At 57.3% G+C, this 16,383-nt stretch overlaps 1 protein-coding gene across 2 annotated transcripts in view; it reads right to left on the reverse strand.

The window, feature by feature from the left end:
• PLEKHA6 (pleckstrin homology domain containing A6) overlaps positions 1–16,383 on the reverse strand; it is an 86,930-nt gene that overhangs the window by 43,012 nt on the left and 27,535 nt on the right. For both annotated transcript variants that reach the window (XM_075529234.1, XM_075529245.1), the window contains exons 2-5: positions 8,493–8,573; positions 7,514–7,628; positions 2,157–2,261; positions 1,405–1,477 (exon numbers count right to left, since the gene is read on the reverse strand). In XM_075529234.1, the coding sequence (XP_075385349.1) occupies positions 1,405–1,477; positions 2,157–2,261; positions 7,514–7,615 (280 nt within the window). In that variant the 5' untranslated portion in view covers positions 7,616–7,628; positions 8,493–8,573. The remainder of the gene's footprint in view (positions 1–1,404; positions 1,478–2,156; positions 2,262–7,513; positions 7,629–8,492; positions 8,574–16,383) is intronic.

Below are 16,383 nucleotides of genomic sequence, written 5' to 3' on the forward strand. Positions count from 1 at the left end.
GGCTCGCCTGACGTCTGGAGGCCCAATCAATAGGTTCCGGGTGGAGTTTCCAGACAACGACGAAAAGTTTCCAGCAAGGAAGTGTAGTCCTTTTAAAAACCAGCTGGTGAAAACCTGGCAATTCACAATGGTCTCTAATCCCCAACCCATCGCGGTGAGATGCGCGGGCAGGGCAGCGGCTGGTTCGTGAGTCAGAGGCAGCCTCCACAACAGCCAACGACAGCTCTCACTGCCAGTCCCAAAGTCCCTCCTGGGCAGGGACTGGCTCTCCTTCCAGGCCCCCCCGTTGTGCTCTGTACAGTGCCGGATGCTGGGTGATGCTGCTCCCCAGCCGGGGTCTCTCCGCCCTGGGCCCGTGTGTTCACCTACTCCAGGTCTCTCTCCTGCCAGCTCTGGCGGCAGCCACGCAGGGACAGCGGCGCTGCAGGGGTGGCTGTGCCCAACCTTTGTTTGTTAGAGTTCATGGTCCACCAGATTGCTCCTGGGAGCCCTGGAGGGAGTGGGGCTCCACCCTTCCAGAGGCACGGAAACAAAGGAAATAGGCTCTCCTGTTTTGATATAATTTTACCCTCTCTCCTTCCACCCGCCCTCGATCCGCTATCTCACCAGCCCGGGCAGGAGGCACTGCGGCCGCCATTGACCCTCGCTGCCTCCACTCCCCAGACGCCCCTCCTGAGAGTGCCGTACCCTTTTTAAAAATAACACCCAAGTGCTGCAGACTTTTGTTGGCAGACTTTATCAGAACTCTATCCTCTTTCCCTGGTGCAGGGAGGGGTGAGCCTTACAGCAGCAGCTGGGGCCATTCACGACTCCCACATTGATTGAGCACCTACTATGTGCTGTAGGCAGATTTGTAGATGAACCGACAAGTCCCACTAGTGTGTGGCCAGGGCGTCTTAGCCCATCTCCCGCAGCCCTGCTGGGACTTCACCATCCTGACCCCTGGTTTCCCCGAGCCACCAGCACCTGGGCCTGAAACCCTGCAGGCCTCCGTGATGGAGGGAGTGAGCCTGAGTGAGTGAGAAGCGGTGAGTGTGCGAGTGTGAGGATGCCCACCTGTGAGCGTGACGGGGTGTGGGAGGGTATGTCTGAGCGTGAGCCTCCTGTATGTGTCCACGTGTGAGTATGCTCGTGCGTGAGTGGATGAACGTGAGTGTGTCTGAGGACGCCCACGTGTGAGCAAGTGTGTGAGGGAATGAGTGTGTAAGTGTGCGTCTGCCCAGGCTGGCACTGTCACAGAAGCAGACCACCCCAGAGAGGCTGCTGGGTCCCAGCTCCTGACTTTCCGGTTGGCAGCCCAGGGCTTAACGGCCTGCACCCCACCCCATTCCTTGTGGGGTGGGGGTGGGGGCCCAGTAGTGTGGCCTGCTGGGAAAGTGCATCCGCGCCGGAGTGCAGTCTCACCTTTGTAGTAGAAGAGGCAACGGTCCACCAAGACGAACCAGCGCTTGTTCCACTGCCTCACGCCCGAGCTGGCCTGCGGGTGCGCAGAGAGATGGGTGTGAGGGGGCGGGGCGGGGCTGCCATGGAAAGAGGGCTGCACCAGTTAAAAGGACGTCCTGTCTCTCCTTGCCGCTCTGCCACGTGCGAGTGGCAGCAACCCCCTGAGACCTCCGCTGCAGGGGAGTGACATTAGATTATTGCCTGTGACAGCCCCAGCTCTGCCTTTCTGGGCCGTGCGTCCCCCACCCCACACCCACCTGGAAGGTACAAGGGGCAGGAGCTGGACCAGGAGGAGGGCAGACAAGGACAGCCAGAGGCAGGGAGAGACTGGAGCCCTGAGCCCTGCTCTGCAGCCTCCGCAGTGGGGACCCGGAGACTGAAAGGCGGCCCCCTCCCTTCCCCGTTGCACTTGGGGCCTGCCCAGGAGGCAGTGAGCTCCTTGCACACAGTGTGGCCACCTAGTGCCTTTCCAAGGCTATGCATCCGCCCATCCGTAGATGTGGCTGGATTCCCAAATTAAACACTCATTATTCTGTGTGACCTTGTGGAGACAACCGCCTTGTCTGGGCCTTCATCAAACGAAGCGCCTCCTACCCAGAGCAATGAGAGGGGGCTAGGGCCAACCACAGAGGTATCCCAATGCTCGGAGGAGAAAGGTGATGGGGGGCACGTGGCAGGGGGGGGGGCGGAGAGCAGGGTCCTGGAGGCCTCACCTGTTTGAACAGCCAGCCTGCCTTGGTGACGGGCGCAGTGGGGTTCCGCTTCATGGAGTGTGAGCGCTTGCCAAAGGCGATGGCTTTGCGGGTTGTCCGCGTGGCCTGGGGAGGCAGAGAGAACACCTGGCCTGACTTCTCCCTCCCTCCTGCCCCACCTGCTGGGAGCTGTCTCCTGGGGAGCCCTCACCTGGGCCCACCATGGAAAGTCCAGGTGCACTGACTCTCAGATTTATTCATGACCCAAGAGCGAAACAAAAGGCACCCAGCCTTTTAGGAGGAGTCCTGATGGGTTAGGCGCTGGGCTGCCGACCACAAGGTCAGCAGGTTGAGCTCTCCGGCCGTCCTTGGGGTGGAAGACGAGGCTGCCTACGCCGGTTAAGGTTTACAGCCCCGGAAACCCTGCGGAGCCGTTCTCGCCTGTCCTGGAGGATTGCTGTGGGCAGGATTCAGCCTGGCAGTGGGTTGAGTGGGGTTGGGTTTGCTTTGGGTTTTGAGTCTGTCCTCTGCACCACAGGGAGGCTGCGGTGTCTACACTGTTGATGTCATCAGCCTTACAGTTTCCCTGACAGACAGTCAATGTTAGGATTCACTGTTGAAAACAGATAACAGTTATGAATGCTTTTTTTGGTTTTTTAAACAAAAGGAGATATTTGACTTAGGTCAGGGCCAACTAAGGACTGAGTCATCAGACTGGAACCCCATTGTAACCCGGTGAGTGCCTCGATCCTAGTTTTCCATCTCAACACCTCTTTCCTGGGAATGGACCACCCTGCAGCTTTCTCACTGGCACCAACCATGTCAGCTTGTCCAGGTCACTGAGGCCCCCGGCTTCTCAGCCCCTCTCGTGTTTCCCTGGCTCTACTAGCCACGTCCGCATTCTAGTTACCACTCTTCCAAAGCCTCCCAACAGGACGGGTCACCCCTACTCTAAAGAAATCCAGCCACAGCCCCGAGCCCAAGAGTGACTCCCCTCACCAGCCGCCCAGGCCCGCCAACCTCCCTCCTGAGACAGGACTCCAGCAGAGACGCGCTTCCTCAACGTCACACACCCCTTCCCTGAAGAAGGACGGCCTTGCCTACCAACTCATCTCTTTGCCCCCCAGCGTCTAGACGAGAGGCCTGCTCAAGACCAAGTCTGCCGGCCGGCCATCTCCCTCCATTGTCTCCTCTTAAACCTCCACCGTCAGCTTTCCCTTGTCTGCTGCCTCCTCCTACTCAGCAAGCCAGCCTCGGTCTCGCCTTCGTGCAGCAGCTGTCTCGCTCATGCACGCACCATGCTGTCACACACACACACACACACACACACACACACAGTTGACTGACTTATGGCAGCCCTGTCTGTGTGTCAAGAGTAGAACTGGATTTGATCGGCTGACTTGGGGGAAGTAGATTGCCAAGCCTTTCTTCACTGTCCCTCTGGGTGGAATCCAACTGCCGCTCAGGAGCAGCTCACGCACCAACACCCCCTCCATCCCTCTCCCCACAGTCGGCAGACCCCAACAGCCTTCCTTCCCCAGCTCTCAGCAGGCCCCGGCTCCTGGGAAGGGCCTAGCCCTCTCCTCGCCTGTTGACCCCTGAACCTGCTCTCTCCTCTCTGCAGACGCCACTCTTGAGGGGCCTTGCCCACTGGGAAGCGCTGGACAGCGCGAGCCTTCCGGACGGTCTCTCCAGTTTGACGGACCACCTCTTCCCGAGGTCCTGACCTACATCTGCAGGCACTCCACCTTTCTGCCCCTCCACCTGCTTACTCTTTCCGTGGCCCTCTCCTTCCAGTACGGCCCTGCTTCAGCCCTGGGCAGGAGGCTGAAGCGCCCCGAGTCCACCCCTAAGGTCTGTCTCCTGGCTCCGTAGCCCATCCACCACTGGCTGTCCTGCAGGAATTAAAAGGGGCACAGGACCTGAGTGCACCTTCTTTCTGTCCTAATCTGTCCTTCTGCCTTTCCAACCTTGGTGAGTGGCACCGTCACCTGCCCAGGCACCTGAGCCAGACCTCAGCGTCGCCTCTCTCGGCCCCAGCCTCTGACATCCTTTCTCCTGTCCATTACAGAGGCCTGATAACCTTATCATCTAACCAGCTCCCACGCCCTTTCCTCTCCATGTCCACTGTGGCTGCCTTGCCGGCCGGCCCTCCCTCTGCTTGCTGCCCAGCCTCCATGTGGAACAAAGCTTGTCTTCCTGAAGCCGAGCACAAGCGTGTTGCAACCTGACGGTCAGTTCCTCGCTTCAAAGAGGGCTCTCAGCCCTCAGTATTGCTATTAAGGATGGGCTGGGGAATCTGGTCTGACCACCACCCACCTCCTTCCGTGCCACCAGGTGTCCTCACGGGTTCTGGTCATGCCCACCGCCTCTGCTCGCTCAGCTCTCGTGGGCTGGAAAGCCCCAACCTTCCTGGTGCAACAACAAATGCCAACTCTCCCTTCAAAGCCCACCGAGGTTCCCCAAAGCCTCTTCCAACAAAAGCAAATAAACAAACCGTGCTGGTGAAAAATTCGGTTCCAAGTGGTCCTTTAGGACAGAGCAGAACTGCTTTCTCCACGTGGTCCCACGACTGTGAAGTCTTTTTTTTTTTAAATCATTTTATTAGAGGCTCATACAACTCTGATCACAATCCACATCCACCCATTGTGTCAAGCACATTGGCACACCTGTTGCCATCATCATTCTCAAAACATTTGCTTTCTGCTTGAGCCCTTGGTATCAGCCCCTAGGTTTTCCCCTCCCTCCCCACTTCCCCTGACTGTGAAGTCTTTAAGGAAGCCTCCCACCTTCTCCTGCAGAGCGGGCTGGCAGATTCAACCCCCTGACCTTCCAGTTCCGGTAGTTGTCAAGCACTTACCAGTGGGCCACCACCAGGGCTGCTTTCCATCCCCGAGAGTACGCTGATCCCTAAATCCTTCCCTTTTCCCTCAGCCTATCACCTTGTCCTGGTTTCACAGCCTCTGTCTGCAGCCCGGAAGCAGCTCCCGGTGGCTCCTCAATGCTAGCCACCTGCTAACTCCTCAATGGCCTCGCCTCCTTCCTGCTCACATTCCCAGCAGCTCTCCACCTGAGGGTAGGCAGGCAACCATCTCCACCCCCCCCACCCCTCACCCCCGCTCTTCTATCTGGTAGTGAGCACTGCTGGAGGCAGCACACAAGCCCACGGCCTGGGATCCCGAAGACGCACAGTCTGAAAAGCCACGCGACCGCGCAGCTCTTTCAGGTGGCATTTCTTGTGGCCTTGGTGGGCTACCATTGTCATCCCCCCATTCTGCTGGGGTACCTCCTCCAGTGCCCTGACATCCCTACCTGTCTCAGCCTTCCCGGCAGAAACCTTCCTGCAGACGTTGAGGACATGGGAGTGGGGAGGGGAGGAAGGGGCGCACACACCTCACTCCCTTTCACAGGCATACCTCACTTTCTTGAGCTTTGCAGAGAGCACGTGTCTAAATAAATCAAAGGTTTGGGAGCCCTGAGTCTGGCGCGTCTATGCCGCCATTCTCCGACAGCAGTGCTCCCTGTGTGGCTCTGTGCCACATTTGGGGCATTTTCACATCATTTCAGATTTCTCCAGCATGCTCTCACACACTTAATAGACTATGGCCTCTCTGACATCCAGTTGATGACGACTCGCAGTGACCTGAGAGAACAGGGTACAGCTGCCCCCGTGGCTTTCTGAGACAGTAACTCTTTATGGAAGTAGAAAGCCTCATCTATCTCCCACGGGTGGCTGGTGGATTCTGACTGCTGACCCACAGCGCCTCTGCCTCCCCCTCCCTCCAGAGTAGCCTTGTTTACTGGGCATCCCCTTCCTCCTGTGCCCATCCACTGGACCGTTCCTTACAGCCACACCACTAACGTCTTCCAACCAACCAACCAAGCACAACCTGCCTCCCTCCTCCATCTTCCCACCTTCCACTGCATCCCTTCACAGGCGGGGGGCCTTCAGCACACATTCCGGAGAGAGTTCCGACATTTCAGAAGAGTAAAGGATCACTTTCATTTCCTCTTGGGTTCCCCTGCCCAATCTTGTCTTCTTCCCTAGAGGCAAACGCTGCTCCCAAATTTGTCTTCCACAAACCCAAGCAAAAGACAACACAACCCACTGCCACCCAGTCCATTCCGACTCACACGCCCGTCGCGTTTCTCTGGCTGCCATCCGGGCAGAAGCAGGTGGTGACATCTGGCTCCCACAGAGCAGCCGGTGGGTTTGAATCGCCGATCTTCCGATTGGCAGCCTCGCAATTCATCTCCTGCACAGCCAGGTCTCCTTTTGGCTCGGCAAAGGTACGGGTCAATCCAATCGCCTATGTTTCCTCTTTATGCCGTTGTCTGGTGGAAGGGGCTATTGTTCATGTTTTGCGACTTGCTTTTGACTCAGCACGACATTTTCGAGAGGGACCTCCGTCAGTCCATCGAGCTCTCGCTCGTTCGTTTCCATTGTGTGAAGACTCTCCGGTCTCAATACGCCGTTGCTAGGAGCCGTCCAGGGGGTCCCGCTCATGTGACCATGTGACAGAGGAGGGCTTTCTTGATGGACTCTTCACCGGAGCAGGTCACCTGGTCTTTGTCCCCCAGAACCGCTGGACAGACTGGAACTGCCAATGTCCTGGGTATCGGCAAACATTGAACTATGGGGGCCACCAGGGCTCCTGGTCTGGAGATGTCATCGTGAAGGAGGGATCTTCACCCTCCAGCATTTCCACTCCGTCCCCTTCAACCCTCCTCTCTCTGCCTCAACTTCTGTCTCCATCACATAACCAAATACCAACTTTGCAGGGTCTCCCACGACCACATCCTTAGTCCACCCAATGGACGCCTTTAGCCGTGTCCTGTGGCCTCTCTGGAAAACTCTCCTCTGGTTACTCATTCCTCCTTCCTGGAGAGCACCCTCCTCTCTGAACTTCCTGTCACCATGTCCTTCAGGAGTTATACTTCCTTTACCGTCATTTAGACTAGCGGCGCTCAATGATGGATGAGGTTTACACACACACACACACACACACACACACACACACACACACACACACACACACACACACTGTCTGGAGCTATTTAGGGTTGTCACAAGTGGAGGAGGTTGTTGCTAGTTGCCTCCAGTGGGCAGAGGCCACAAATACTGCTAAACACGCTACGATGTCAGGACAGCCCACCCCACAGAGAATTCTCCAGCCGGAATGTCAGCAACCTCAAGGTGAAGAACTTCTGGTCTGGGGGCGGGCACCCACCCAGGCTGTGGGCTGAGGCCCCTTCCTTTGCTAGCCCGGACTCTCTTCCTGCGCACATGGGGCTCTCGAAGAAGAAGCCGTGCAGGCTGAGGTGCTGTCCAGGAGTCCCTGAGGTCCCTGACCGTCTGCTTGCAGAACTCGACTTACCCGGACCCCGGGCCGCTCTGGAGGAACCTCGGACACCATGCTGTGGTTGGATATGTCACTATTGCTTGTAGCCGGGCGTTTCCCACCTGTTTTATTGGACATGTCCAAGGTCGATCTGATTTCAAGCGGCCAGGAAGAGAAGCAAGAGACGAGTTAAAGACCAGACACCATGGAAGCCACCCACCCATCCTTTTCCCCTGCTCACCAACCCCCCAACCCCAGGGGATAGCAAAAGGAGTCCTGGTGTCACAGCGGGTTAAGCACTGGGCTCCTAACCTAAAAGGCCCATGGGTTCAAGCCCACCAGCCAGTCCCTGGGAAAAAGCTGAGGCAGTCTGCTTCCCTAAACATCTACAGCCTTGGAAACCCCACGGAGCCCTTTGCCTCTGTCCTCTAGAGAATTGACAGGTAACAGCGGGTTTGTTGGATGGTTGGTTTTGAATGAGAAGAGGTCATTTCCGCAGCTCCCTCAGCTCTTTCAAGAAGATTATATGCCAGTGACACTGGGCATTCTCCTCTCCTGAAGTTTTCTTTGAAATATTTGAAGTTTAAATGACATTAATACTTTAAAATTAATTGAAATTTTAAAATAGACAACTTAAAATTTTTTTTTCTCTTTAAAAATATAGACCCTGGGACCCCAGAATGCCTTTTCGTCCTCCTTTAAAAGACACGATGGCCCAGTGGGCTCGGAACCATCCGTGTAGCCCCTCTTATTTCCTGCTCACTCAGACCCCCTCCCTGCTTCCTTCAGTCTCCGACCTGCCTCCCTGCCTCCGGAGTAGGAAGTTCAACCTGCCCTGGGGCTGCCGAATCTCAGGAAGTATAGACCAGGGGACCCAGCCAGGGAGGTCCGTCCTCAAAACTGGAGTGAGTGACCCTAACTCTTTCCTGCCCCCCTTCCCCTTCCTGGGGTGCTGGTGGTGAAGCATGAGAAAGCCCAAGGGCAAGGTTTGGGGTGGCCGGGGAGGGGGACTTACGCTTTCAAGTCAAATCTTTTGTTTTCCTCTGGGACCTGGCTGGTCACTGGGTGTTGGAATGTGTTCCGTCTTTCATTGTGGCTGCAGAGGAGGGAGAGGGAGAGGAGTTGGAGTCATGGTGGAGACAGCACAAGACAGGCCCCAGCACCCTCAGGCCCTGGGCAGTGGCCAGTGCAGAGCTGGAGGGACACTTGTCCGGCAAGTGGAATCAAGATGGAAGCGGGGCTCTGTCTCGGTCCCAGTGGGGAGAAGAAAGGGAACTCAGCCTACTCCCTTGGGCACGGCTTTCCAGTCCTGGCCCAGGACTTAGCAGAGAAGCTGGGGAGTAGCTGGGTGGTCCCACTGGGTGTGCAGGGGAATGGGGAGGGGAGGTCCTGCAGACAATTCAAGCCTCCATGCGTGGCAGGCTCCCTGCTTGGCAGGCCTGTGGGCCTGGCACTGCACCTAAAAGGTGCTCACTCATTACGGCTGAAAGAACTCTCTGTGACCTTGGATTCCTTCCTTTCCTGCTGGAGGCCCCCATCCCTTTCTTGACCAGACATGGGAGAGAGATCCAGAAGCTTCTTTCTTGAGCTCCAGCTGAGGCCCACCCAAACGCTAAGCCCAAGGTCTTCCTGTCAACGGGCTCCTTGCTGTAGCAGAGACCACTGGAGCTGCCAGGCATCAAGGTCAGTGCTGGCTTACCAGTCAGATCTAATTAAGGGCTGCGGAGGCCTGGGGGCGGGGTGGGGTGAGGCCAGCTGGCCGGGAAGCAGGAGGGAGCAAGTACCAGGTGCTGGATCCGCAGAGGCAGAGTGGAGCAGAATGCCAGGGCTCCTCCTATGAGAGGCCCTGCTGGGCTTTCTGGTGGATTAGGTGTCAAGCCAGCGCCCCAGTGGGTTCTCGGGGGACGGGAATGGGAGAGAGTGGGGCGGAGCTAGCTTAGAGGGGCTACATCGCAGTAGGGTGGCCATCCAAGATGGGCTCCCACAGCAGGGGCCATCTGGTACCAAAGCACTGATGATCCAAGCACGCAGCTGGAAGGGTGGGGAACAGACCTCAAGGACCTCCTTAGCCATCCCCTGTGGGAGAGAGTTCTTGGGAGAGGCCGGGTCCTTCCTCCGGGCATCCTGGTGCTACCAGTCTACCCTGAGAAGCTGGCACCAGGCCAGCCTGCTGAGCTGCCCAAGCTCGCGGTCCTAACACCAGGCCACTCGAGCCAAGGACTGCTGTTTTCCTTGACCAAGCAGCAGGGCAGTTCGTGCCAGGGGAAAGAGGTCTTTGATTAGTCCCTTGTTGAGCTCCAGGAAAGGCATAAACCACCTTTTAGAAATGCCCTCCCAATCGCCCAGCCCACAACCCGGCCCTTGGTCTTTCTGCCCAGACCAAAGACAGGCACCTGTTTCAGTTTCCCTTCCCTTAGAGTTAGTCCAAAGCCAGAGACGCACAGGGGGTGGTGGCCACCGCCCAGGCGGACAGGTGGGCCTGTCTGTTAGGACCCTGCTCCTGGCCAGTGTCCACCACTAGGCCTGGGCTCTATCTCTAGCCCGTCTACAACCCACTCCCTGCTCCTCCCTGTGCAACAAGGACACTGTCCTCCACTCAGCCACAAGGAGTCTCTGTGTAGAAGGGTGGGTGCTTGCAGGTACCCTGGCCCCTGGGTCTTCCCTACCTAGGGACCACCTACGTGTCTGCTTCCCCAGGGGCACAGAGTACATCTGTCTGCTCCCCACCAACTCTCCAGCCCCCTTAGCCCCGCGTGCTCCCCATGGTCTCTCCAATGGAACCCTCCCTGAAGACACACCCCACACCCACACTCCACTACCAAACCTCGCAAAGCTTCCCTGCCCCAGACTCTACCCAGCAACCACCGCACATGACGTCCTCGCTCCATCCCGGTGCTCCCAATTTCAAAACAGCCTCCTTTCCCGAGCACTGCAATGCAGCAGGCTCTGACCTAACTCCTCTTCCCTCGCCAGGCCACCTCAAGCCGACCCCTCATTCCCAGGCCCCGGCATCCCAACAGCAGGGCTGCCACTCTAGCTGCTCGGGCCTGGCGGGGCTTGAAGTGCGCTGGCGGTGGGGGGGGAGCCCCTACCTGACCCGTCGATCAGCACGAAACTTCAGCATCTTTTTGGCAGTGGTCCCCTGTTCGGCAGCCTCAGAAGACCCACCAGCCACCCTGCTCCAACCATCCCTCTGAGAAGTAAGTCCTTGGTCCCAGGCGGAGTGCCGTGTGTGGCGGGGAGCCAAGGCAGCAGCAGCACACACTCCACTCTGGCGGCACCCCCCCCCTCCCGCCACCGCCGGCTCCGACAAGGGGAAAGGGGGTGGAGGTGCTCTCTGGGTGGCGACAGGGGTGCCCGTGTGCTCTCAAGCGCCCACAGCTTCCTAGCTTCCAGGCAGAACACCGTCAGCCCGAGTGCTGGAGGGAGGCAGACAGACTACGTATGGGAGGAATGGGTGCTGTGTCCCAGCCCAGGTCCCTGAGGAGGAAACGCTGAAACAGAGAGGCGGGCAAACCCGAGCAGGTGTACCACTTCCAGGTAGTCCGACCTCGCCGAGCTAAGGACACAGAGTGGCTGGGTGGGCGGAGGAGCCCATCTGCACAGCAGAAACACATGCCAGCCCAGCCTGCCTGCGGGAAAGGCAGTCCACCCGCCTGCCTGTCCCACCGCCCGGTCCAGCATGGAAAGGGCAAGGGGACATGGGCTCCCAGGAGCCCCTTTGGATCCTGTGGGCACAGGGTTAAAACAAGCTCCGGCGGCTCTTCTTGCTGGGGCTGCTGCCAGGGCCATGCTGGGTGGCTGAGACCATGAAGGCAGGCTCCTTTCCCTTCTACAGGGGCACAGAGAATGCAGACTCTGCCACACCCGCTTGAGACACAGCCCCGGTGCCTGGCCTCTGTGTGTGTGTGTGGGGGGGGGGGGTGTTCAGCTAACAAGCAGCCGCCATGCACCCCCTGCTCACAGATAGCAGGAGCCCCAGCAAACAACAAGGGCTGGGCTGCCTCCTGACGGGCGAAAGCAAAAGAAAGCAGCTTCCAACACTGAGGAGCAAGAGGGCAGCGACCGAGGCTGAGCTGGGGGGTGGGGGTGGGGGGGTTACCGGGCGTTTGTTTCTGAAAATCTTCCCAGATGTGAGATGATAAACTCCAGCTGACTGTGAGATCCTCCCTGGAGGCAGGGAGCGGGGTCTGCCCTTAATTCCCTGGACCGCTCTGGAGGCAGGGATCACCCTTCTTGTTCATGGCCTGAGGAGTCTTCCGAAGGTCACTGCTTCCATCCCCTGTCTCCAGGCAAGCCCACTCTCCCAGCCGTCCGTCTGTGCCAGGTGCCCTGTCTGCCTGTAAAGCATTCCTTCCGGCAAAGGCAACCCCAGCCCTGCACTATTCTGGATGGCAAATGTCAGCCTCTGGGGCTCTCCGGACCATTCCAGGGTTGCCTTCCGAAGAGGAAAGCTCTCTGACCAGCGGAAGCATCCAGTTGACATCATAGCCCATGATCATGACGGTCACGACACACACTGGCAGGGAGGAGCTAATCTGTTTTTTTGTTTGTTTGTTTAATTGAGGACAGAATTTGGTAAGGGAACAATGCCATTGTGGATGGAAGAGCAAGGGGACCACGCCATTATTTAACCCCTGATGAGACAGGCTGATTGGCTATAACTCAGCTCGACAGCTCCTAATATTGTAGCCGTGAATTCCAGACCCCCAAGGTCACTGTAGTCACTGGTTGGTGGTAAGTGTCCCACTGCTCACTGAAAGGCTGAAACCCGCCAGCAGCTTCCTGGGGCAAAGACCTCGCAATCGGCCTAGAAAACCCCATGGGGCCGTTCTGCTCCATCACCCACACAGGCTCATGCTGAGTCCAGATCAACTCCACAGCACCCAGCAGCAAGGTTCTGGAGTGCTGGGCTTGCTCCTGGGGGACTGGTGGTGTAGTTAGAGGTTACGAATTGGGCTACTAACCTCAAGTTCAGAAGCTCGAAACCACCAGCCGCTCGGAGGAAGAAAGATGAGGCTCTTTACTTCTGGTAAAAAAGTAACAGCCTCAGACACTCACAGGGGCCAGTTCTACCTCGTCCTGTAGGGTTGCCGTGAGTCGCCATCCGTCTGATGGCAGTGACTTTGGCTTTTGAGTTATGCCCTCTCCTAATGCCTGCAGGTACACAGTAGGAGCTCATTGGGGAAGGGAGGGAGGGAGGGAGGGAGGGAGCAGCGGAACCCTTCCATCATCTTGATTCTCAAGCACTTGCATTTGGAGTTGGACGTGTTAGTTCCCTGGGCTTCTCCAGCTTGCGCTCTCTCGAAATTAATTACTTCCTCTCCGAGGGAAGCTGCTGCTGCGGCTGCCCCCTCACCCTCTCACTCAGCTCCCCCCTGAATTGAGAGCTTGGCTTTGGTCCATCTTCATTAAAAGGGGAAGAGAATTAAGCTCCTAGGCACAGGAGGAGGAGGAGGGAGGGGCTGCACTGGGAAAATGAATTTCTCCCCCTAGGAGGAGAAAAATACCCCTGTTCTCCTCCAGCTGAGCGCAGGGCCTCCCACAACGTGCGCCCAAGTTGCACGTTAAATTACTTCTTTCAGCCTCGTGCAGAGAGCACCAGGGAGTGGGAAGGGAGCCTGCCGGGCCCCCTCGGCTTGCTGAGCGATCCCTGTAAACCTCAGGGTTCCTCCGTCAGCCCGTGACAGCCTCCCCGGAGTTCTTGCCCTTCGCCAAGAAACCACTTGGAATGGCAGGCTTCTTATTTCAGATCAGACAGCAGGAAGAACTTACCAAGGACAGGTAGTCCATCCACTTTCTGTCTCCTCTCCCCCGCTCCCCAGGGCATCCTGAGGCTCCCATTCCCCCAGGGAATAATGCTTAGGGAAGAAAATAGATCCAAAAAGGACTGTCTCCAGCAGCGGAGACTGTGGTGGAGGCAGTCACCTTCATCACTACGCCTGCAAGAGGTTCCCACGGCGGTGCCACCGTGGACAGAAAACTTGCTGGTCCACACAGCTCCATGACTAAGCTGTGCGCCCTGACTTTTCCCGCCCTTCTTTTTATGGGGCAAGACCTCCAGCTCTTGCTCCAGCAGAGCCGCTAGGTAGATTTGAACCACCAACCTTTCACTTTGCAGCCAAACGCTTAGCCATTGTGCCACCGGGCCTCCTTATGTGCCAATGAGGCGGTACCTCCGAAGCCCTTGCGGGCTCAGCCGTGGACTTTGGAAGGGAAATGCTGTCTGTGCATAAGCGGTCCTCACTACGGGCCTTTCTGCGTCCGAACAAACGAATGGGCCCGGTGTCACGCTACAAACAATGGGCACAGGCCAACAGAAACAAAGCACAGTCCAGGCTGGAGAAGGCTGTCCACACGGGTGGGTTGACACAGACAGCAGATGTGCTCGAAGCTCCCCAGTCACAGAAATGACAGAGCAAAGGGACAGGGCCTCTCCACTGGGCAGGCTTTGTTGCTCCATCCAGCGAGGGTCGCCTGACAACTCTTAGCACCCATGTCCCTAGGGAGCTGCGTGTGCATTCAGCTCCAAGCCCCTCCCTCAGGACTCAGCATCCACCTGGCGGGATGCCTGCACATTGCACAGGGCGGGCGCCTCGTGGGCAGCCAGTCTGTGGAGGCTCACGTCTGCTAGGATGCTGAACACACTCAGCAGAGCCTCCAGATTAAGGCAGACTAGAAAGGAGGGCCTGGCAGTTCACTTCCCAACATTAGCCAGTGAAAACGCTGTGGGTCACAAGGATATAGTGTCTGATGCCCAATCATGGGGCTGGTACGGGCTGGGCAGCATCTGCTCCCTAGTGCCCAGGCATGCTGTGAGTCAGGGATCAGCTGGACGGTAGCTGGCGGTAACCGCGGCAAAAGCAGCAACATCAACCCGAGCCTGCCTTTACAGCCCCTTGCAGACATGTGCACTCACGCGGGCATGTGAGCAGTGCACGCTTGCACGCGCGCGCGCACACACACGCACACCCCGGCTGGTGTTCAGAGGTTCTGCAGTGAGTAATAATTACCACAAAAATACACGCAGTTTGGAAAATGACTGTGGTAACAACTGTACCATCCTCCTGGACGTGACTGAAATATGGAATGATGTGACACATATATTACCTCCCAACTAATTAAAAAAACAGGAGCATCGAATTTGCTATATAAACTTTCATCTAAAACAGTAAAGTTGGTGTTTTTTTCAAGAAAAGAAAAAATGCATTCAACTCCTTCCATCTTCTGGTCTCCTCTTGGTTATCTACCCCAACCAGGCTGCTGCGTGCCCACAGGATCTGCAGACCCGGCATCCCAGTTCTAAGAAGGCCTTGGCTCCTGGCGCCCCACTCATGAAGTGGATCTGTGGCCCCACCCTCTCACTTCCTCCTAACACATTGGAAGCTGCGAGGATTTCCGTCGTCGCCCCCAGAGGAGGGAGGCGGGGAGAGGCTTGGCTCGCGTTCACCACCACCTCCTCATGGCCAAGTGAGTTTATCTGCTCCAGCACTGTGCCCAAATGAAAAGCCACATCAGCTGATCCCTCCAGTACTCCCCATGCGCCTGATTCCTAAAGCTCTGCACTTCCTTCCCCTTCACCCTGCCCACCCATGACCCTCCAAGAGGACCCTAAAGGTGTCAGGCCCTGGCCACCCCTCTAGGTACTTGCAAGCAGGAAGGAGGCCCGTGGAACAACGCTGTCTCTTTTCGGTGTTCCTGCCGCATCTCAGGCCCCTGGCGTGTGCGTAGTAGTGGGATCGTGAAAAAGCAAAGACGATGAAGACGGTGGTGGGACCGTGGACTGTCAGGAGGATGGACAGACCCATCAGCCTTGAAAGATCTACAGCTGGCATGGCGTTCCCAGACAACTTGGCAGGATACATCACCAGGAAGACCAGGCCCTAAGAAGGTTCATCAGGGTTGGCAGATTACAGGGTCTGCAGAAACAGGCGAAGCCCTGGCTCAGATGGAGTGGCTGGCAGTCCAAGGCCCCTGAAGCCATGAAGACAGAGCCGGGCTGGACGGCGCTGTCTTCGGGTAGACGCGGGGTCGGCACCCACTCACGGCAGAGAATAACTACCTAGAGCTCAGGCCCCACCTTGACAGTGCTGCCCGACAGCAGACGGCTCTCACCCAGCCTCTCCTTCCATCCCCTCTGCCCTGCCCACCGGCCTCCTCAGCCACTGTGATCTCCAAGGTGGCAGGAACTGTCAACAAAGTGAGCCCGCACCATCCTGCACCGTTTGGATCCTGGGCCAGTGCTCCCCTCTTTCCCTGCTCAACTCCCCACTCCATCCTGACTGGCTAAAATCCATGCTAGTCATGCAACACAGGGGTTGGGGGGGGGGGATGTCTCATCCCGAGCACAGCCCCTGACTCAGATGGGAAGCAGAAAGAACAGGCTGGTGGCCAAGGGATAGAAGGCACAGTCCCGGGGCCGAATCCAGGGCTCTTAGCTTGTATCCGACGCAGGACACAGCCGTCTTGGCCAGCTCTTCCCTGTGCTCCTTCCCGGCCCCTACACTGGCCTCAGGCTTCCCTCAAGTCCTGAAGCACTGAGCTATGATTCAAAAGGTTAGTGGTTTGAACCCACCCAGAAGCTCAGAGGGAGAAAGGGCTGCTGATCTGCCTCAGGGAAGACTGAAAATAAAAATCAAACTCGCTGTCCTCGAGTTCATTCTGACTTAAGGAGCCCTGGCAGCACAGTCAGGATGTGTTGGGCTGAGATCCACGAGGTCGGCAGTTTGAAACCACCAGCCACTCTGCAGGAGACAGACTGGGCTTTCTCCTTCCATAAAGAGGTACAGTCTCGGGGGCAGTTCTACCTGTCCTATAGGGCTACTCTGAGTCGGCATCGACTCGATGGCAGTGGGTTTCACTTTTTTGGTTCAGAGTGATCCCATGGGGTCCCCACACGGTGCCCC

This window comes from Tenrec ecaudatus, chromosome 1 (genome assembly GCF_050624435.1).
Source record: "Tenrec ecaudatus isolate mTenEca1 chromosome 1, mTenEca1.hap1, whole genome shotgun sequence".
NCBI lineage: Eukaryota > Metazoa > Chordata > Mammalia > Afrosoricida > Tenrecidae > Tenrec > Tenrec ecaudatus.